The sequence below is a fragment of the Chelonia mydas genome, chromosome 18 (genome assembly GCF_015237465.2).
Source record: "Chelonia mydas isolate rCheMyd1 chromosome 18, rCheMyd1.pri.v2, whole genome shotgun sequence".
Lineage (NCBI taxonomy): Eukaryota > Metazoa > Chordata > Testudines > Cheloniidae > Chelonia > Chelonia mydas.
Window position 1 is genome coordinate 3087146 of NC_051258.2, and position 23175 is coordinate 3110320.

Sequence of the window (23175 nt, forward strand, 5' to 3'; positions counted from 1 at the left end):
TTCTGTCATGTTTTTACTCCTCCCCCTGTTTCTTCCTGAGCACCTGCAATTATCTGCCTGTTGGTTTCCAGGTGGAGTTGAACGTACTAGTTTTGACCTATACAGCCTACACTACACTGGCTTGTGTCCTGCCTTCCTGAGAGACGCCTCTCTGGGCCAGCCTGCCACAGCTGTGCTCAGCAGAGACCCCGCTGACATTAAAGAGAGAGAGTTACCAGTACGCCATTCTCCAAGAGGCAATCTGCTTTGCCTCATTACATCCAAAATGGCCTAATTCCCCTGCAAAAGCCCATCTACTTGACAAGGCATTTGGGGAAGTGGATGATGTGGGATGGGGGATGTTCTGCTGATTTGATTTCTTGGCTGTAAGCTGATTTACTGTATTGTGTTGTGATGTTGGGTGGTTATTTTCCAGCAGCTGGTTGTCAGGGCACTTACAGTCTATATGTGGGCATGTTTCTGGAGTTCAATCTGCACCAATAAGTGAATAAATTGATGAAGATTTTAAGCAGCAAGGAAGGAGAAGCTCTGACTGATTATCCTGGGAACGGAGGGGTGAATGCAGAGTGCAGAGTTCACTGCCACATTACCCCAGTGTTCTGCCAGTGTCACTCCACAGGTTTCAGGGATTGTAAGGAAGACCAATGTCGCATAGGGAGGAACTAAGCCTGGCATCTTCAGAACCAAAGCTGAGAAAGGGGAGATCGAAGTGGTTGAAAGTTCATTCCAGGTTTATTAAAACTAGACAGGGTGGGATTTCTGTTTGTCCTAGTCTCCTGGGGAAGGATTGGATAGGACCCTTCTAGGAGCCAACTTGTGGAAAGCGTGGGCCCTGCTTCAGAAGCTGGTTTCTGATTGGTTGAAGTAGTAGCTTATTGAAAAACAAACAAAAACCAAGATGGGCAGACCCAGACATTAGGTAGAGAGACAAGGGCCTTGTTACTGTGGTTTGTGATTTTGGATTCGTGGCCAATAGGAAGATGAAAAGTTTGTGTGCTCATCTCTCAGCAATCATGCACCCCACCTTAGGGTGCGGTTCCCGAGGCCAGCAGGCTTCTGTCGGTGCTAACAGAGATCAGAGGGCTCTGAACTGGGCCCAGAGGTTGATACCGTTTCTGGGGCACATTCAAAGGCTGGCTTTTTTTACCAGAATGGGGGAACCTGGAACCATTTCAGAGAAACGACAGTATCAGTCAGTTAGGCTGGTCACTCAATATTTGGACTGGATACATCGACCCCACAGCAGATCCACTGGCTCTATTGTTCTGCCTGGGTACTATTCTTCTTCCTCTCACCCCTCCTAGGATCGTACAGATTCCATGTGGCAATCTGAGCAAGTGCTAGGCATCTAGTGTATTGTTCTTCGTGTAAAAAAGCAGTCAAGCATTTTAATAGGCTGCTATTTACATATCTACCTTCTCAGGAAACACAATGAGCGGCAACTCCGCCATAAAGCCAAGCTCCGCAGAGCCAAGGAGACATTTGTTCATGAAGTGAAGCAAAGAGATGTGAGGATTAAACAGCTTGAAAGTGAAATTGTGCTGTCCAGGAGCCAGACGGGAAAGGTGAGGAAGCAGATGACAGAGATTTCCACTGGGGGGCCGCTGCTCCAGGAGGGTCCCAAAACGGAAGCTGCCCTAGCAGGGTCACTGGCATCCATGCCTTAGGAACTTTGCATGGCCCAGCTGTTCAGATGGAGGCTTAGCTCATGTCAGGCATTGTGCTCATGTGCGGTTCAGGAATCTGGGAGCCAGCATGGGCAGCTAAGAGCTCAGCAGAGCCAATACCATATAAGCCTCTGTGAATAACTAGCCCTCCCCGAACTAGACAAAGGCTCCAGTCCTCACCAAGGCAAACAGGTTCACACAAAGGGATTGTCTAGACCAAGCTTGTTCGACGTTATGATGAGCCCACAAAAGGACAGTGTTTGGGAAGTGAAATCACCTCGTGTTTGAACCACCCAGCCCAGTGCTTAACTTGTAATGAAATAGGTGCCAGGGTTCAAGCAATTTCTTTACATCCATAACTGACATGGCAGGCCCAGAGGTGCCGGGACTATGACCTGCCAAGCTGAGAGGTGCCAGGGGCACAAATTAAGCCCTGCTCCTGCCTTCCAAGCTCTTTGCTGCTGCATTTGCCTCAAACTTTCCAGAAAAGCGCTACGCAGGCATACAATCCAACACGAAACGTCAGACAGATCGGTTCAGTGTGGATAAAGTCGGGGAGGTGAAAATCAGGCTAATCAAGCTACGCTTGTGTAAGCCTGAACAATGGAGAGAGACAAGCATCTCTCAGTGCTTAGGTTCCAAGGAGACAGAGGCTTCCTGGGTACCATAGATCAGTGGTTCCCTGTCTGGTTTTGGAGGAGCCCCAGTCAGTGGCTTGGCAGGTTGGTGACCCCTACCGTATCATGCCATACCCTACTACAGTTGCCATCATCTAGCTTTCTTTCCACTGTTTTTCTCCATCTTTTCTGTCTCTATTCTCCCTTTATTCTTTTTTTGTGCTTTAGAATTCTTCCCTGTTGCCCATTTCCCCAGCAGGCCAAGTGCGGCTTGAGAGGGCTCAGTTGGGCAGGGCTGCATGCACTCTTTCAGTTGAGTATAGTGCCGCAAGAGCAGAGCATCAGCCAAAGCTTGCAGCCCCATGCACGGCTGAGCACATGAGGGGCTGCTGCAGGAGTAGGGGTGAGTGATTTCTAAGGATTGTTTTAGTGAGGTGGGACAGATGTAGGCTGAGCAGCTTTCTCTTCCCCCTCCTACCTGCTCCTCTGGGGTGCCTCTTGTGCCTTCAGTTAGCCTGAGGTGCCCACCTTAGGAAACATACCTCAGATGAGGTTCCATTTACAAATTCTCTTAACATACAGGGTCACCCTAGTTTCTGGTGTTCCTGTCTCCACTGAGCACATTGCGGTTGCACCAGGAACAGATTTGGCCTGTCGCATTAACTGATGTATTTTGTGTATTAGAAATCCTTTATTTTAAGGAAATGCAATTCCCTAATATTTAACAAACCCAAACTGCCCATGTGCAGAGAACCCTTCCCTTGTGGTGGGCCTACCAGAGGAGGGCAGTGGTGATTTTACTGTGACTGGTGCTGCCCAGTAACTCACTGTTGCCTGGCCCCAGTAGAAGTTCCTGGAATACCCAGTATTACTTACTGAGACTGAGGTTTTCTGAATTAATTTGCCCTTTTCTGCAAAAACACAGGTGCCTTGGGGAGAACTCTATGACTGGGACATGAGTGGGATTGTCTCACGCCTGCTTCTTATGGTGTCAAACATTCTTTCCACCTGTCCATCTGAAATGCCATTGGACAGGTGCGAGTACACAGCCCTTCCCAGGCCACATAACATCAAAGACAATACATATTTTATAATCAGGCCCCGGATGGTGACTTCCTTTACACAGCACTTTGAGATCTGTGGATGAAAAGTGCTATATCAAAGCTTATTGTTTCATCCTGTTTTCTTAACCACAGGAACATGCATTGATCAGACAGATAACCACGGAGAACGAGAATTTGCTCCAAGAGAAAAGAGAACTCTTACAGCAGCTTAATGAACAGGAAGAAGTTGAACGGAACAACAAATGGATCATTTCCACAATCCAGAACAGGTAGCCATTAATGCTGTTACAGAGAGCGCTCCTGGGCCAGAGTTCAAAGTTAGCCCTTTTCTCCCATTCTGTGCAGCGTCACTCCAATGAAATCCTCGTTCTGTGCATGGATACAACTAGGGCAGCGCAGTGATGAGGCAGGCAGCTGCTCTTCATGCCTAAAGGATGTACTCAGGCCACTACACGGGAATAGCTGCTTTGAAATGGCCCTGCCTCTGGTGCTGCATGGAACGTGACTCGGTGTAAAACTGCAGGGGCAATATGTTTGAAGGGTTTAAAGGGTTGTTTGAGTTTCTCAGCAGAGAGATTGAGAGGAAATGCCCCTTTGAAAACAGAAAATGGTTAGGGTGAAGATTCATGTGCAGAAAATAAACTGTGCCCTTTCTGTGTGACCTTCTCAGAGTGCAGTTCCTGGATGAAGAAAACAAGCGACTCCAGGAAAGCACCCTGCAGCTTTCCGGTCAGGTTGGCATTCTGGAGCGCACTCTGAGGAACATCCACACCCACAGCTTAGAGGTGAGATGTGCTGCTTTTCTCCAAAAATGGGCACATCTGAGGAATTTCTCCCTAGTTCCTACCAATGTACCTCAGCTTTAACCTGGAAGGACCTCTTCTAGACTCCACAGGAATTTTTGGTACATATGTCCGTACAGGACCAGACTTTCAAAAGGGAGTAGTACCCACTGCCAGAAGGGGAGGTGTATTGTTAGTGGCCCAGTTCCCTAGGCATTGGACTGAGTCCCACCAACTCATTTCATAAATGACACCCCCAGAGATTGGCTGGTAATGTCACTCTTGATTAGCTGAATTGGAGACAGTGGCCTAGATGTGCAAGGCTTTGTGGTTCATTTCCAGTCTGCTGAGACAGCCAGTGCCCGCGTCTGTTGTGTTATTAGGCCATCTGTCATCGTGACAAAGGTATCACTTTTTCTTACCTTTGTTCTTTTTTGTTTTTCAGTCATTAAAAATATCCCAGTGACGTGTAAGGTCGGGAACCAGGAAAACTTTTTTAAAAGTGGGTAATTTTAGGTATTTTACACAAATGACCCCAAAGTGTCAAACATGGGAGCCTCAATCCCTACCTTGGCACCTCAAGAGATGTTCTGATTTGCAAAGGTGCTGAGCACTCCCATTTCCCATTGCATGGACTCAGGACCTCTGAGAATCAAGCCATTTATTTGACTGGGATTTTCAAAGTTTAAATTAAATAGGAATTGAGTGCTTAACTCCCTTAGAGACCTTTGAAAATCACAGCCTAAGGGCCTCAATATATCTGAGCCATGTCTACACTATAGAGCCTGTATCAGCATAGCCCCCTAATGTAGATGCAGAACAGGCTGATAGAAGAGTTTTCCTGCCGACACAGCTACACCACCTCCCCAGACGGTTAGCCAGGTTGACAGAAGTTGGCACAGTAGTGCCTCCATTGGAGGTTTTGCCAGCATAGCTACGTCAGGGCGGGGTGCTCGCAGCCCCGCTGCCCAGAGTGCAGGCAGCATGGCGAGCTGAGGTTGCGGGGGAGGAGGGACAGCAGGGGAGGGACCAGAGGCTAGTCTCCCCAGACGGAAGCTCAAGGGCCGGGCAGGACGGTCCTGCAGGCCAGATGTGGCCTGCAGGCCGTAGTTTGCCCACCTCTGGCTCATTCCCTTGCATTGAACTGTTGTTGTTAGGAAAAAACCCATCCTATAAATAACATCCCTCACACCCCACCGACACACACAAAACATATGTCCCCTTGAGGTGTTTCATCTCTTTGGACTTCTCTGTGTCTGTGATTCCTCGTGTTCTCTCTATAAATGTTATATTAAAACCTTCTTTTTCTCTCTAGTTTGCGAATGACGCACTTGCAAGCATTGATTGCCTAGAGCATCCTTCCTACCTTGGATGTGTTGTTTATTTTTCTGGTTCTCTTTCTAGGACATCAGGAGCATTGGCTTCTCTGAATGCCAGCTGCTAAGTAAGATGTTGCCACGTCCAAACACAAGGTATTATAAGTAAAAACATACAGGCAGTGTGTCTACTTACTAACAGTGAGACTTGTCAGTGTATGGGGAGAAGAAAGCTGTGAATTCTTGTTTTCCAAACACGTGCTCCACCCTTTCTTTTATTTGGAGATGTGTTTTAGTCATGCTGTGGGGAAAAAACAGTAATAAAACAATTATATAAAAGCACATGGTACACAGAAGTAAAACTCCAGAAATACATTTTCCAGCTCCACATGATCTATGGGTGGTAGTTTAAGTAATAACGTAATCGTACAAGACTAAAGATGCACTGTCAGCTACATACACAGTGGAGTTTCAGAATCTTTATCCCTTGGCCCATGCATGCACAGCTCTTTTTAAGAGATACTATAATAGATAATAAAATAATTTGAATGAAACCAGAAGACAGCTGGTCTGGGCCATCTAAGCTCACATTTAAATCACTAAGTGTAATACTGATTGATAACATTCCTCAGTTGTTATAGTTTTCTTCGCCAAGCTCAGGAGTACATGGTGCAAATTAATGTCACTGGATTCTGTTGCATCCGATGAAGTGAGCTGTAGCTCACGAAAGCTTATGCTCAAATAAATTTGTTAGTCTCTAAGGTGCCACAAGTCCTCCTTTTCTTTTTGTGAATACAGACTAACACGGCTGCTACTCTGAAACCAGTTATTTCACTGTTACTCTTGTGTCCCACAGGTGGTGCTAAAACTTAGGGTTCTTCTTCGAGTGCTTGCTCATATCAATTCCAATTAGGTGTGCGTGCGCTGTGTGCATGGCCATTGGAGAATTTTTTACCCTAGCAACATCTGATGGGTTAGCTGTGGAGCCCCCTGGAGTGGCATCTTCATGGCGCTCGATATATACTCCAGCCGACCCAGTGCCTCCTCAGTTCCTTCTTACTGCCCATGACAGTCATTGGAACTGTGGAGTCCTGCTTCACTGCTCTCCACGCTCCCTAGCATACACCTCATAGTTTAGTTAATAGTTATAGTTAGATAGTTATAGTTGTTAGTGTTAGTGGGGTTGGGGGGTCTTTCCCCTCCTCCCCGATTTTTCTCTTGGGCTCATGCCCAAGGCTCCGGGATTAAAGCCCTGCGGTTCCTGCTCTAATCCCATGCCAACGGGCGACCCCCATGAAGTGTCTGGGGGAGTCTCATCAACCAGAGAAGTGCAGGATCTGTAAAGGGTTTAGTCCCTGGACTAAGAAGGAGTGGGACTTCTGTTTAAAGCAGCTCCTCATGGAGGCGGCTCTTAGCTCTCAGCCTCCTGTGGTGCTCCAAGATCTGGCACTGAGCACCTCGGTGTGCAGCGCCCTGGCGGTAGCAGTAGGACTTGCACCGCGGTTGGACTCTGACAGAGACCTGCGGCACCGACGCTCCCCGGCACCGCAACCAACATCATCGGCCCAGCCGATGCTCCCATTCTCCTGGCCAGAAGCGGCACCGGAAGCTGGAAGAGGCTGACCCACCTCCAGCTTCCCTGGAACCACCTGCGGAGACGCATCCCGCAGGGGAGCATCTAGGGGCACAACCTACGGCTTCGGCACCATTGACTCCGGCCCCCAGGGGAGAACCGTTGAGTCCGGTGCCCCTGGACTCCCCGACACAGAGCGTGGTTGAGGTCCAGTTGCCGTCCACCCCGGATACCTTTGCGGCTGCAAGGGATCTTATTGCCATGAAGGCATCGGCATCCCCTCAGCCTCATGCCAAGGCACCGGTGCCTGTACGTGCGGCTGGCCCTAATCAACCCCTCAGCACCGTTGCTCAAGCCGCAGCACCAATCCCGTTCTTGGCACTTTTCCCACTCCCGATGCCACTCACAGTCCCGGCACCACTTTCCCTCGCAGCGCCAGTTGTACTTGCAGCACTGCTCCGACTCCCGGCACTGGTCCCGGTCACGCCACCGGTCTGCCCGCCGGTTGCCATCCAGGAGCAGATCCCGGACCCGAGACTGCTCTCGACGCCGGTCATCATCTTGGCCCAGGTCCAGATCCAGGTGCTGTTCCAGGTACCGGTCCAGGTCCCGGCACTGCCCCCCAGCGTTGCGACACCACTCCCAATCGCCTCATCAGCGTGCCTCGGCGCAGATCCGCTCAGCACCACCATGGCCCTCACATTCCACTTCTCATTCTTCGGGATCAGAGGCGGGGTCACGTTTCTTGGAATGCCGCCATTTGGACCGTAGCCATCTGGAGTCAGGGGCTGGGCATTGGCAGGAGCAGGAGCAGGGTCCCACTCAAGGGCCCACTCAATGGCTGTTCTGGACGCCCTGGGCATACCACCAGGCCCAGGGTGCTCCTTCTGGGGCTTCTCTATCAGCCCCATCCGAGCCACAAGTGCCAGAGGCTACCGCCAGGGGGCATGGAGACTGTGGCAGCTTCTCTCCCCGCTTCAAGACCTCCTCTGACACCAGTTCCTGGTCCGGGCACTGAGGTTGCTGACACAGGACAGCTGGGCCCAGCTCCGCAAGAGGCCCTAGATGACCCTCTTCTCCCCCGTGGCCTCCTCCTCCCCGACGAGGCGGTGGCAGGCACTGCAGTCTCGGGTCCCCCTCCGATAGACCTCCATGCCCACCAAGACCTCCTGCACAGGGTGGTGCAGAATATGAACCTGCAGGCAGAGGAGGTGGTAGAGGTGGAGGACCCTGTGGTAGATATTCTGTCTGCCGAAGCTCCATCAAGGGTGGCCCTACCCCTTATTCGGACCACCCAAACCACCGCCAGAACAATCTGGCAAACACCTGCATCCATTCCTCCGACTGCTAAGGGAGTGGAGCGGAAATACTTTGTCCCAGTGGCGCAGCTGGGGGGGAGCGGGACAGTGGCCGCTCCCCCTCTGAGCACAAGTGGCGCCTCGTCAATGTCTTGGTGCCTTTTAAATTTTCCCCTGTGGAGGGAACAGGGGGAGCGATCCAGAAAAAAAGGTGCCACCCGCTGCGGCGCTTTTACTCCCCCGGCGGCCACCCCCACTCACTCCGGGTGTCTTCGGTGGCACTGAAGGTCCCGCCGCCGAAGACCCGGAGCGCCGCCGGGTGAGTAAACGCGCCGCAGCGGGTGGCACCTTTTTTTCTGGATCGCTCCCCCTGTTCCCTCCACCTGGCTGTGCGGCTGCTTTGTCCCCTCGAAGGGATAGGATTATCTGTTCACACACCCACAGCCCTCTTCGCTTGTGGTGGCATCAGTGAACGAAAAAGAATGGCATGGCCAGCAGGCCCAAATCAAAGGATGCCAAGCTCCTTGATTTGTTTGGGCGCAAAGTTTATTCCTCGGGGAGACTTCAGCTCAGGATCGCTAATCAGCAGGCGCTCCTGAGCCGTTACAATTTTAACTCCTGGAACTCCGTACTGAGTCCAGAGAGGAGTTTGAGGCTTTAGTGGAAGAGGGCAAAACAGTGGCACGGACCTCGCTGGAGGCCTCGCTGGACGCTGCTGACTCCACCGCATTTATTTCGTCCTCAGGGATCGCAGTGAGGCCTATCTCCGGGCTGCAAGCCTCCGGCCTGCCACCGGAACTTCAGCAAACACTGCAGGACCTCCCCTTTGATGGAGAGGGCCTGTTTTTGGAAAAGACAGATTCAAGGCTACAAAGCCTTAAGGACTCAAGGGCAATAATGAAGTCCCCGGGCATGCGCATACCTGCTACCCAGCGGAAATCCTTCAAACCCCAGCAGCCGCAACAAGGCTCCTATCCTCTTCCTTGGCCGAGGCAGGATTTCTGTAGGAGGCAGGGGTGTTATGACAGGAGGAAGCCCTCCAACCACCAGTCTGGACAAGGCCAGGGCCCGTCCAAGCCCTCATCGGGCTCAAAACAGGCCTTTTGAAGAGACGCCCGAGGGCGATGTATTGGACCTCGTTCAGGGTCCTACCCCACCTTTCTTGAATCGTTTATCCTATTTCCACTGTGCTTGGTCTCACATAACCACAGACCACTGGGTCCTCCGCATGGTGGAAGGGGGATACTCTCTCCAATTTTCTTCCTCCCCACCCTCCTTCCCTGTCCCTCGTCAGGGACCCTTCTCATGAGCAACTCCTTATTCAGAAGGTTCAGACGCTCCTCGCCATTGGGGCGATCGAGGAGGTTCCGTGGGAGCTAAGGGGCAGGGGGTTCTACTCCCGATATTTCCTAATCCCCGAGGCAAAGGGCAGGCTTTGGCCCATTCTGGACCTGCGTGGACTCAACAAGTTCATGGTAAAGTTGAAGTTCCGCATGGTCTCCTTGGGCACCATTATACCTTCCCTGGATCCTGGAGACTGGTACACCACCCTCGACATGAAGGATGTGTATTTCCACATAGCGATTCATCCAACAGACAGACACTTCCTCCACTTTGTGGTCAATTGCGAACGCTATCAGTTCATGGCCCTCCCCTTCGGTCTGCCTCCCTCTGCCCCCCCGAATGTTCACTAAATGTATGGCAGTCGTGGCGGCCTTCCTTGGTCGATGGCGGATGCAGGTATACCTTACCTCGACGACTGGCTTATCCAGGGGCGCATCAGAGAACAGGTGCATTCCCACTTCCGCTTGGTCCTGGACACGTTTAGTCGGTTACGTCTCCTTCTCAAAGTGGCAACCGAATCGGGGCGGTTCTGGACTCCATGCAGGCATGAGCCGGCAGTTGGAAGCTGTGAGCTTCTAAACAAGGTTTGAAATCTAGAAGCCTCTGTTCATTGGCTGAGCCTTAGTCAGGGGGCGGGGTTATCAAGGAGGCCAGGGCTTTATAAAGCAGTGAGCAAGCGACCAGGGAGCTTTGCAAACAGGGGCCATTAACAGGGAGTTTCGAGAGGGAGTTGGGAAGGGGGCAAGATACATTTGCCATTCTTTAAAACCTTTAAACTAAACTATAATCAAAACTTCTTGATTTAAACAAAAACCCTATCATTAACCTAGGTAACGGTAGGAGAAAATGCAGGCAGAAGCCCAGCAGCAGAGTGGTGGCTATCCAGTTTATTGCGCTCAGTGTAGCATGTATGATTACCTGCCCTGTGGATGGGTGGTGTATGTGTGCATTTGGTGCAAGGAGCTCCTGGCCCTCAGAGACCGTGTGCAGGCTTTGGAGACCAGGGTGGCAGAACTGGAGGAGCTAAGGGAGGCAGAGAGGTGTGTTGATGAGGCTTTCCAGGACACTGTAGATTTGTCCCACCTCTGGTCAGACAGCCCCTGCGCTGTTAAGGAGAAGAAAGGCCCAGAGGAGAGCAGTGTGACGGAGTTGGGACTCACCACCACAGCGCCTCCTGTTGGTACCTCTGGGAATTAGTTCAGTCCATGTGGAGCACCCTCTGCTGGTGGTGTCCCGTCCATCTCTCGCCCTGTGTTGGCGTCTGGACCTGCGCTGCTCCCTTCTCGCGGTGTCCTCTTCAGGACACTGCCCTCTGGCAGTGCCCCCTAGTCCACCCTCACCCCCTTCCAGGGGGGTTAACAGCAGTCTTTCTGCTTCGCCCCAGCCACAGTGGCCAACCACACCCCCAAAGTCTAACCCCTTCTGTCAGGGATCGGGTGCAGTCCGCTATGGCCACTTCTAACGGCCGGGTGTAATACAAGGGGGAAGGGGGGGACCCAGGCCCACCCCCTACTCTGGGTCCCGGCCCAGGGACCCTCTGGCAGCAGCCTCCCTGCCCTCCTTCGCTCCCCTTTGGCCCCTTTGCACCTTGTGGGCCCTTCCATCAGGGCCTGCAGTCTGGCAGGTACCGGGCTGGAGTTCCCTTCTGCTCCCCCAAGCCTGCCCAGCACTGTGGTGTCCCAGGTGCTGGTCTCCTCGCTCAGGAGACAGACCTTCCCCTTTGAAGGTCTGAGAGAGACTGACTGCGTCTTGCCTGGGCAGCCTTTATATAGGGCCTAGCCTGGCCCTGATTGACTGCCTCCTGCTCAGCCCTGATTGGCTCTCTAACAGGCCCTCCCTGATTGGCTGCCGCCTTGTGCAGCTGCTCTAGCCTGCTGTAGCCCAATCTGGCATGGGGATGGGGCCGCCGCCCCATTACAAGCAGTCAACCGGAACAGAGAGAAACCTTCCCATAGTTGGGACCCTCCTTCCAGATGATGTTGGGGTATCCTCTCACACTTAGGTTACCTCTCCGGGGTAGGGAACTCCAGTCATTAGGAAAAGGCAGGTGTTAGTAATGGGAGATTCGATCATTAGAAACATAGATAGCTGGGTTTGTGATGACAGGGAGAACCGTATGGTGACTTGCCTGCCTGGTGTGAAGGTTGTGGATCTCTTGAGGCATCTAGATAGACTTGTGTGTAGTGCTAGAGAGGAGCCAGTGGTCGTGGTACATGTAGGTACCAATGACGTAGGGAAGGATAGGAGAGACGTCCTGGAGGTCAAATTTAGGCTGCTAGGAAAGAGACTGAAATCCAGGACCTCCATGGTGGCATTCTCAGAAATGCTTCCAGTTCCACGTGCAGGGCCAGGTGGGCAGGCAGAGCTTCAGAGTCTCAATGTGTGGATGAGACGATGGTGTAGAGAGGAGGGTTTAGATTTGTTAGGAACTGGGGAAACTTTGGGGATAGGGGCAGCCTATACAGGAAGGATCCAAGCTGCTGGCATTAAACATTTAAAAGGTTGCAGAGCAGTTTTTAAACTAAGAGATGGGGAAAGCCGATCGCTGCAGAGGCACACGTGGATCGGACAGAGACTTCTCTTAGAGGAGAGTCTAGTGATAGAGATTCTCCAGGTTTTAGTCAGGAGGAGAGGAGGAAAGAGGACAAAGTATGGGCCAGATCAGACGAGAAACATTCACATAAAGAATCTGACACGTCAGAAAAGGGCAGACAAATAGTGACAAGTTTTTAAAGTGCTTGTACACAAATAGTAGATGTCTAAATAATAAGATGGGTGAACTAGAGTGCCTCGTGTTAAAGGAGGATATTGACATAATAGGCATCACAGAAACCTGGTGGAATGAGGACAATAAATGGGGCACAATCATTCCAGGGAACAAAATATATTGGAAGGACAGAACAGGTCGTACGTGGGGGGCGGGGAGTGGCACTATATGTGAAAGAAAATGTAGAATCAAATGAAATAAAAATCTTAAATGAATCCACATGTTCCACAGAATCTCTATAGATAGTAATTCCATGTTCTAATATGAATGTAACAGTAGCGATCTATTATCGATCACCTGCCCAGGACAGTGATAGTGATGATGAAATGCTAAGGGAGCAGCTGGTACAGGAACCCACAAGGGGAGAGGCAACTCTCCATCTAGTCCAAAGTAGAGCGCAGGATCTGGTCCAAGAGGTAACTATAACAGGACTGCTTGGAAATAGTGACCATAATATAATAACATTTAACATTCCTGTGGTGGGAAGAACACCTCAACAGCCCAACACTGTGGTATTTAATTTCAGAAAGGGGAATTATGCAAAAATGAGGAGCTTAGTTAAACAGAAATTAAAAGGTACAGTGACTAGAGTGAAATCCCTGCAAGCTGCATGGACACTTTTCAAAGACACCATAATAGCGGCCCAACTTAAATGTATACCCCAAATTAAAAAACACAGTAAAAGAACTAAAAAAGAGCCACCGTGGCTTAACAACCACGTAAAAGAAGCAGTGAGAGATAAAAAGGCATCTTTTAGAAAGTGGAAGTCAAATCCTAGTGAGGTAAATAGAAAGGAGCATAAACACTGCCAAATAAAAGGTAAAAATGTAATAAGAAAAGCCAAAAAGGAGTTTGAAGACCAACTAGCCAAAAACTCAAAAGGTAATAACAAAATGTTTTTTAAGTACATCAGAAGCAGGAAGCCTGCTGAACAACCAGTGAGACCACTGGACGATCGCGATACAAAAGGAGCACCTAAAGACGAAAAAGTCATTGCAGAGAAACTAAATTAATTCTTTGCTTCAGTCTTCACGGCTGAGGATGTTAGGGAGATTCCCAAACCTGAGCCATCTTTTGTAGGTGACAAATCTGAGGAATTGTCACAGATCCAAGTGTCACCAGAGGAGGTTTTGGAATTAATTGAGACACTTAACAGTAGCAAGTCACCGGGACCAGATGGCATTCACCCAAGAGTTCTGAAAGAACTCAGATGTGAAAATGAGGAACTATTAATGATGGTTTGTAACCTGTCCTTTAAATCAGCTTCTGTACCCAATGCCTGGAAGATAGCTAATGTAACATTTAAGAAGGGCTCTAGGGATGATCCTAGCAATTACAGACCAGTAAGTCTAACGTCAGTACCGGGCAAATTAGTTGAAACAATAGTAAAGAATAAAATTGTCAGACACATAGAAGAACATAAATTGTTGCGGAAAAGTCAACATGGTTTCTGTAAAGGGAGATCATGTCTTACTAATCGATTAGAGTTCTTTGAGAGGGTCAACAAACATGTGGACGAGGGGGATCCAGTGGACATAGTGTACTTAGATTTCCAGAAAGCCTTAGACAAGGTCCCTCACCAAAGGCTCTTACGTGAATTAAGTTGTCATGGGATAAGAGGGAAGATCCTTTCATGGATTGAGAACTGGTTAAAAGACAGGGAACAAAGGATAGGAATAAATGGTAAATTTTCAGAATGGAGAGAGGTAACTAGTGGTGTTCCCCAAGGGTCAGTCCTAGGACCAATTCTATTCAACCGATTCATAAATGATCTGGAGAAAGGGGTAAACAGCGAGGTGGCATTTGCAGTTGATACTAAACTGCTCAAGATAGTTAAGACCAAAGCAGACTGTGAAAAACTTCAAAAAGATATCACAAAACTAAGTGATTGGGCGACAAAAAGGCAAATGAAATTTAATTTTGATAAATGTAAAGTAATGCACACTAGAAAAAATAACCCCACTATACGTACAATATGATGGGGGGTAATTTAGCTTCAACTAATCAGGAGAAAGTTCTTGGATTCATCGTGGATAGTTCTCTGAAGACATCCACGCAGTGTGCAGCAGCAGTCAAAAAAGCAAACGGGATGTTAGGAATCTTTAAAAAAGGGATAGAGAATAAGACAGAGAATATCTTATTGCCCTTATATAAATCCATGGTCCCATATGAGGAGAGATTAAAGATGCTAGGACTTTTCAGCTAGGAAAAGAGGAGACTGAGGGGGGATATGATAGAGGTATATAAAATCATGAGTGGTGTGGAGAAAGGGAATAAGGAAAAGTTATTTATGTGTTCCCATAATATAAGAAGTAGGAGCAACCAAATGAAATTAATGGGTAGCAGGTTTAACACAAATAAAAGGAAGTTCTTCTTCACTCAGCGCACAGTCAACCTGTGGAACTCCTGGCCTGAGGAGATTGTGAAGGCTACAACTATAACAGGTTTAAAAGAGAACTGGATAAATTCATGAATGTTAATTCCATTAATGGCTATTAGCCAGGATGGGTAAGGAATGGTGTCCCTCGCCTCTGTTTGTCAGAGGGTGGAGACGGATGGCAGGAGAGAGATCACTAGATCATTACCTGTTAGGTTCACTCCCTCTGGGGCACCTGGCATTGGCCACTGTCGGCAGACAGGATACTGGGCTGGATGGACCTTTGGTCTGACCCAGTGTGGCCATTCTTATATTCTTATGTTCCTGCCGGACGCTCGTTTCCAGGCTATAGTGGCCCTTGTCCGGAGCCTTCAGAGCTTCCCAACCTCATCGGCAAGAAGGTGCTTGAGTCTTCTCGGACACATGGCTTCCTGCACATACATGACTAGGCATGCCAGACTTCAACTCCGCCCCTTACAAGCCAGGCTGGCATCAGTCTATCGCCCAGGTCAAGACAGCCTGAACTTGGTGGTCACCGTCCCGGAGCGGATCCTGGCCTCCCTCCACTGGGGGCTGGATCCCCTGGTGATATGCGAAGGAGTCCCTTTTCACAGCCCACAGCCCTCCTTGTCCCTTATCATGGATGCGTCACCCTGGGATGGGGCGCCCACCTTGGGGACATTCAGACGCAGGGCCTATGGCCCCCTTCCGTGCTCTCCCTTCATATCAACGTACAGGAACTGATGGCAGTACGCCTTGCCTGACAAGCCTTCCAGGAGCGGCTGCACAGTCCTTGTGTGGTGGTCCTCACAGACAACACCACGGCCATGTTCTACATCAACAAACAAGGGTGGGGCCGTTCCTCCCCCCTCTCTCAGGAGGCAGTTCGACTGTGGGAATTCTGCATAGCCCACTCCATTCACCTGGTGGTGTCCTTTCTCCCTGGGGTCCAGAACACGCTGGCGGACCACCTAAGCAGGTCCTTCCGCTCCCACGGTGGTCACTCCGACCAGATGTCATCCACCCCATCTTCCAAAGGTGAGGGTTTCCCCAGGTCAACCTGTTTGCCTCCCGCAGCAATCGGAAATGCCCGGCTTTCTGCTCCCTCCAAGGCCGTTCCCCGGGCTCTCTCACAGATGCCTTCTTGCTCCTGTGGATGAGTTGACTATTTTACACCTTTCCCCTGTTCCCCCTTGTGCACAGGGTCTTGCTCAAAGTGCCCAGGGACAGGGCACGAGTGATTCTGGAGGCTCCAGCGTGGCCCAGACAGCTCTGGTTCACTGTGCTATTGGAGCTCTCTGTGGATGCTCCAGTCCCATTGCCTCTTCTTCCCGACCTGATTACTCCGGGTCACGGTCGCCTCTGCCATCCCGACCTGCGATCTCTCCACCTCACGGCATGGATGCTGCTTGGCTAAACCCTTCAGAACGTGTCTGTTCAGATTCGGTACAGCAAGTGCTGATGGGCAGCAGGAAGCCCTCCACTCAAGTCACGTATACGGCTAAGTGGAAGCGGTTTTCATGCTGGTGCGCTCAGCGCAACACGCCCCCTCTCCAGGCGTCCATGCCTCTCATTTTGGAGTATCTCCTGAGCCTAAAACAGTAGGGCCTGGCGGCATCCTCTGTCAGAGGTCACCTTGTGGCCATCTCGGCTTTTCACTCAGGCGCAAATGGTCGCTCAGTCTTTGCCAATCCCATGGTTGGCAGGTTCCTCAAGGGCCTGGACCGTCTCTACCCACAGGTTTGACAGCCAGTCCCCACATGGGACCTTAACCTGGTCCTCTCCCAACTCATGGGGTTCCCGTTTGACCCGCTGGCCAGCTGCTCCCTCCTCTACCTCGCCTGGAAAATGGCTTTCCATGTCGCTATCACATCGGCGTAGCGTGTCTCCGAGCTCAGAGTGCTTACCTTGGAACCACCCTACACAATCTTCCATGAAGATAAAGTGCAGCTTCGGCCCCACCTAGCCTTTCTTCCCAAGGTGGTATCTGCCTTCCATATCAGCCAGGACATTTTTCTTCCAGTTTTTTATCCAAACCCGTATGCCAGTCGCCAGGAACAGCGGCTGCACTCCCTCGATGTCCATAGGGCCCTTGCCTCCTACATCGTGTGTACGAAGCAGTTCAGGAACTTGACATAGCTCTTCGCTGAGATGGCGGACCAGATCAAAGGCCTCCCGGTCTCTTCTCAGCGGATCTTTTCATAGATCACGTCTTCATCTGCGCTTGCCCTCGTCAGTGGCTTTTCTGGTCCAAGTGCCGATCCAGGAGATCTGCAGAGCCACAACTTGTTCCTCAGTACACACTTTTGCTTCGCACTATGCCATCATCCGACAAGCAAGAGATGATGCGGCGTTTGGTAGAGTGGTCCTACAATTCAGGTTGCTCCACTCCGACCCCACCGCCTAGGTAAGGCTTGGGAGTCACCTAATTGGAATCGATATGAGCAAGCACTCAAAGAAAAAACAGTTACTCACCTTTGTAACTGTTGTTCTTCGAGATGCGTTGCTCATATCCATTCCAAACCCGCCCCCCTTCCCCTCTGTCGGAGCAGCCGGCAAGAAGGAACTGAGGGGGTGATGGGTCGGCTGGGATATATATCGAGCGCCATGAAGGTGCCACTCCAGGGGGCTCCAAAGCCAACCCACCGGGTGTTGCTAGGGTAAAAAAATCCTCCGACGGCCATGCACACAGAGCGTGCACACCTAATTGGAATGGATATGAGCAACACATCTCAAAGAACAACAGTTACAGAGGTGAGTAACTGTTTTTTCTTTTTCATGATCTCGGGCTTAATGTCTCCATAACCATACATGGGAGAGAACCTTCTCCTGTAGTGCTAAGTGTCATTTCCTAAACAGTCTGAAAGACAACCACAAAACAGAGCTTTCGGAATAAATTTCAACAAAATCCCAGCCTGCTTGGGTTCTTCTTCATTAGAAGATTTTAGGCCTTTTCCCACAATTCCTTAAGCTGTCTGTCCTGTCAGTAGATCATAATAACCATTAGTCCCATTCTCACAACTCTTCTTCAGGGGACTTCATAATTTGCAAAACTGTTTGCAATGATACTTCAAAAAAAGCCCTCTGCCCGTGCCCTAGGAGACAGAGGGACTAAGAAACCCTTCCAAAGGGATTCCCATGCTTGTCCCCCAGCATCCAGGTCTCTAATACATGTCTTATGGTCGCTGGGTCTTTGGAAGCCCCTCCTACAATGGGCAGGGTTTCTCCCATGCTAAGGGGAAGCCCCACTCCACCCCTGTTTGGTGGGGCTACTCATACACACAGAGAAACCCTGCCCATTGGGGGAGGGCTTCCCCCAAGGCCTTGTTATAAAAGATAGGGCTAGTGCTTTGCCAGCTTAGTTTGCATAACAGGCCATGCCCCTGTAGGTATGGGAAGGGCAGTGACCTTCTCCTGAAGATCCTGGTACCTAACCTGGAGGATCGTGGGCCATTGGCCTGCCCAAAATTTGAAATTGGGTTCTGGCTACAGCCCTCCCTCAAAGACTCCCAGGGCTAACGGGGAGCAGGGGTCATGTGAAGAAGGGGTGTTTAAGGAGGAATTGAATTTTAAGAGGGTTATAGGTGTGGTCGAGTGGCTAAACCATCCTCTGCTAGCTGCTGCCTCCTTTACTTTGATTGTAAGCCCTTTGGAGCTTTCCATTGTGTGTGTAAAGGACCTATCACAATGGGCCTTGCTCCTTGGTTGGGTCCTCCAGGTGCCACTGGAATACACGTAATTAATAACAATAAAGAGCTGTTGGTTTACTGAGGAAGGGGCACAGAGTGCTGGGGTGCCATCAGAGAGCCAGGAGTTCGGCAATGTTTGCACTGTGGAGTCTGGGGGCTCCTCAGAGAAAAACGGAGTCTCTAAGTCTCTTTAGGTTGGGAGCAGTGAGGGGATAGAGGGGTTGGAATAATCATGGTGGGAGCCATTGGGTCACAGGAGCTTGTAGGGGTGTACTTATGTGGGGAGCCTTGGAGGCACTGTGGGTTAGGAGGAGCCAAGGGAGCGAGAGAAATACGAGTCTATCACAGTTATGGGGGAGCAGCCATCTAGAGAGCTGGGTGGCTTGGGGCTTGCCTCAAGTTGAGTTGGGGGACAGTGGGTTATGGGGGAAACTAGGTGATTTGGGGAGGCATGAGGATTGAGTGAGGTGTGGAGACCCAGAACTTGGTGCCCTGCCCATGTTGATCAAGGTGATATGGGACTGAGTGGGAAGAGAAAGTTTTGCTTCTGCTGGTTAGCAGGGCTGGGGTCGCAGGGCAGCTGCACATTGACTTAGGTTACTCAGGGGTTTTGCCATAAACATTAGCAAACATATTCTGTGCAAGACAGTGTAAGAATAAAGCAACTTGACAGGTATTATCAGCACTGCACTGTAAATATGCAACAGCAATGGACATTTCTGAACACAAGTTTAAGCACATTTTACTGACTTTTCTCCCAAATGAAGTTTTCCAAAAACAGCTCCAAAACATTTATTTTTAAATTAAAAACCACCCGTTTGTGACACAAATTATCCTGTTCCTTTAAAGCATGGCCTTACTGGCGAGAGAACCTGTTGGGAAGGTTGCAGAGAAAGGAAGGATAGTCCGGTCAGTAGGGCACTAGCCTAGGATTTGGGTTCAAGTCCCTGCTGTGCCACAGACTTCCTGTGTGATGTCACTCAGCCTCTCTGAGCCTGTTTCCCAGCTGTAATTGGGGGATAATAGCACTGCCCTGCCCACCGGGTGTGTGAGGACAAATATGTTAGATTGTGAGGCACTTAGACGTTACAATAGTGGAGGCCAGGTGACTGCCATAGGCAGATGTCTGCAAAGTGAATTAGTGATGGAAATTCTTTTTCAGCTTCTCAGTGACAGGGCTGTCAAACTCCCACGGCATTCTGAGAGCCATTCAAGATGTCAAGCCTGAAGAAGGAACCGAGACCCCAAAGTCCATGTTTTCTTTATCACCGTCTCAGCCTTCTGAGATTGGTTACTTAAATGTGGCTTCACCTGGAGACACCACAAACTTCCCAACTCAGCCTCAGAGTCCAAGCTTCAGCTGCGATAGCATCTAAGAGGGACTACAAGGAGCTGCTCGCTGCTTGGACTGTGGCTGTTGGCTTCCTGCTGCAAGGGGCCATGCGTCCAGCTGGATCACTGTGTGTCTAATAACTCGTTCAATTAACTTTGTGATTTTCTCAGCTGTTATTTGACAGCTGTTGTGTCAATCACCGGCTCTAGCGGTCTCATCCCAGATTTCCCTGGAATTTTCACAGATCTAATTAAACAAGGTTTTTTTAAAAGGGGTGTTTGTCATTTGGTCTCAACTCCTTGTGTGATCTAGACACGTTCACAGGCCGGGGCCCCAATCCTGCCTCCGCACGGGCCCACCTGCACTCACAGCAGGGCCAGGGCCCTGATCCTGCCCTCCACATAGGTCTGCCCTGCCAGGGCCAGATTAAACTTTTGTGGGCCTGACGCCAAATATATTTGTGAGCCCTCATGTAGTCGTTATGGACCCTTTCGAAGTGTGGGCCCAGTGAGACGGTGCCACAGTAAACCTGGTCCTGCTGGGATGGAGATGAAAACATTTATTCAAAAACAAAATAAGATATCTGAAGCCATACTTGATTAAGACCTTCCCTCAGTCCATAGAGAACAAACTGGGCTAACATCAATATATTCAGAATACTCTTGAATTTGGTTTACTTGTGTGGGAGGAGGTTCTTTGTTAGTTTTGCTTTTTTTGTTAAAACACTCAGGGCCTGCTTCTGGCCCTGAACACAAGTGCTTAACTAGCCCATTTATGAGCCATATTAAGCCCCAATGTACCACTCAGTAGAGTTGCACCTGCATCTCCCCTCCACCCTCTCCTTATGTTTCATAAATACAATTTTGAAAGCTGGATTTTCTAGTTTGGTACCATAATATTTACAAAACTTAAGTTACTGGGGTGGAGTGTGAGGAGGAAAATTGCTGGTGCCCATCTGTTGCTGGGAGAAAAGACTACTGAGAGACACACACACACACACACACACACTTTATCACAAAGGCTACCACAACCCAGCCTCAAGCCTCTACCCCAACCTTCACACCTGGGCTCTCCTCTCCGTGTCTCTCCTACTGCCCCCCCCCCCCCACACACACACAACTAACCCCGACCTTCACACAAGGGCTCTTCTCAATGTCCCTGCTACTACCACTCACCCCCCCACACACACACACACTTTCACCCCAGGGCTGTCACCTTCCTCCCTTCTACTGCCCCCCCAAACCAACCCCCAACTTCAACCGGAACTATCCCCTCCTTCTGCCCCCTCCACCTTCACACCCTGCTTCTCCTATCCTCCTCCCCCACAGAGTCACCACCAGCTTCCCCCGCTGAACCCGGACTCACTCCACAACTGCCCCTTCCCCCCAAGCCGTGTTCTGCCCTCCCTGGAGTGCGGGGGCAGTTGCTGGGCATTGCCACCGGCTGGGAGCGGGCAGCCAGCCCTGCTGTCACCGCCCCCCTCCCCTGGGGGCCACAAACAACCACCTTCAACCCCCCCAATGCAAAGCTGCAGGGTCCAGATGGTGCCCAGAAGCCCATGGCCGGGAGGGCTGCACGCAGGGAGCCAGAGCACCACGGCCGCTCCTGGCTTCCCACTGCCCCAGGAGAGCGGGACAGACTCAGGGGTGGGGTGAGCCTCGAGCCCCTCCCGCCGTGCCCCATGGGGGCAGGGGACCAAGCAGGGTCAGCACTGGGAACTCTCTCCCTGCACTATTTCCTTGCTGGGGGGTTGGGGGTTTTTTGTTTTTGGTCTGCCCGCTTCAACTGGGGCAGCCCACAGCATTGCGCGGGGCATGCTGGGACTAGTAGTGCAGCTGGCAGCGCAGATCCCAAGGCCCCAGCGGAACGTAGTGGCGTGCAAACCATAACTCCCAGCATACCTTGCAAGCCCCAGTCCCTGCTGTGCCTGCGCGCTGTTTCAACCAGCGCTGAGAAGTTGCTGACTTCACATTGCTGGGCTGTGGCCAGGGCTGGATTAACCCTTTGTGGGCCCCCAAGTAGTCACATGGCCACTTCCAAGTGTGGGCCTGGTGCCACTGTAAACCCGGTACTGCATCCTGCGGTCACAGCGGGACCTGGGCCCCAATCCTATCCTCCAGACAAGCCGGCCTGGCCTGCATTGGGCGGGAGGGAGAGACGAGACTCGGTAGGCACTTTTCCCGCCCGCTCAAGCACTGGAATTTCTGCACCGGAATTTGCTACCTGTAGTAGTTACTCATATGTAAGGGATTGTAGAAAACTCCTATCTGATGTAATCTGATGGAGTTTGAAGAACAGCTAGCCAAAAACTCAAAAGGTAATAACAAAAAGTTTTTTAAGTACATCAGAAGCAGGAGGCCTTCTAAACAACCAGTGGGGCCCCTGGACGATCGAGATACAAAAGGAGCACTTAAAGATGATAAAGTCATTGTGGCAAAACTAAACGAATTCTTTGCTTCAGTCTTCACGGCTGAGGATGTGAGGGAGATTCCCAAACCTGAGCCGTCTTTTGTAGGTGACAAATCTGAGGAATTGTCACAGATTGAAGTGTCACTAGAGGAGGTTTTGGAATTAATTGAGAAACTTAACAGTAGCAAGTCACCGGGACCAGATGGCATTCACCCAAGAGTTCTGAAAGAACTCAAATGTGAAATTGCGAAACTATTAACTATGGTTTGTAACCCTGTCCTTTAAATCAGCTACTGTACCCAATGCCTGGAAGATAGCTAATGTAACGCCAATATTTAAGAAGGGCTCTAGAGGTGATCCCAGCAATTACAGACCGGTAAGTCTAATGTCAGTACCAGGCAAATTAGTTGAAACAACAGTAAAGAATAAAATTGTCAGACGCATAGAAGAACATAAATTGTTGCGCAAAAGTCAACATGGTTTCTGTAAAGGGAGATCATGTCTTACTAATCTATTAAGAGTTCTTTGAAGGGGTCAACAAACGTGGACAAGGGGGAATCCAGTGGACATAGTGTACTTAGATTTCCAGAAAGCCTTTGACAAGGTCCCTCACCAAACATGAATTAAGTTGTCATGGGATAAGAGGGAAGATCCTTTCATGGCTTGAGAACTGGTTAAAAGACAGGGAACAAAGGGTAGGAATAAATGGTAAATTTTCAGAATGGAGAGGGGTAACTCGTGGTGTTCCCCAAGGGTCAGTCCTAGGACCAGTCCTACTCAACTTATTCATAAATGATCTGAAGAAAGGGGTAAACAGTGAGGTGGCAACGTTTGCAGATGATACTAAACTGCTCAAGATAGTTAAGACCAAAGCAGACTGTGAAGAACTTCAAAACGATCTCACAGAACTAAGAGATTGGCAACAAAATGGCAAATGAA

General features: G+C 50.2%; 1 protein-coding gene across 6 annotated transcripts in view; it reads left to right on the forward strand.

Annotated features, from left to right (window-relative positions):
• The window catches only part of CCDC30 (coiled-coil domain containing 30), a 137635-nt gene extending 117531 nt beyond the window's left edge, over positions 1–20104 (forward strand). For 4 of the 6 annotated variants that reach the window (XM_037881282.2, XM_043531647.1, XM_043531648.1 and 1 more), the window contains 5 exons: positions 1424–1565; positions 3481–3617; positions 4019–4133; positions 5535–5602; positions 19657–20104. In XM_037881282.2, the coding sequence (XP_037737210.1) occupies positions 1424–1565; positions 3481–3617; positions 4019–4133; positions 5535–5602; positions 19657–19870 (676 nt within the window). In that variant the 3' untranslated portion in view covers positions 19871–20104. Of the gene's footprint in view, positions 1–1423; positions 1566–3480; positions 3618–4018; positions 4134–4575; positions 4633–5534; positions 5603–19656 lie in introns of those variants that run through there. The other 2 variants (XM_037881283.1, XM_037881284.1) reach the window with 2 other exon arrangements.
• Positions 20105–23175: the final 3071 nt, after the last annotated feature.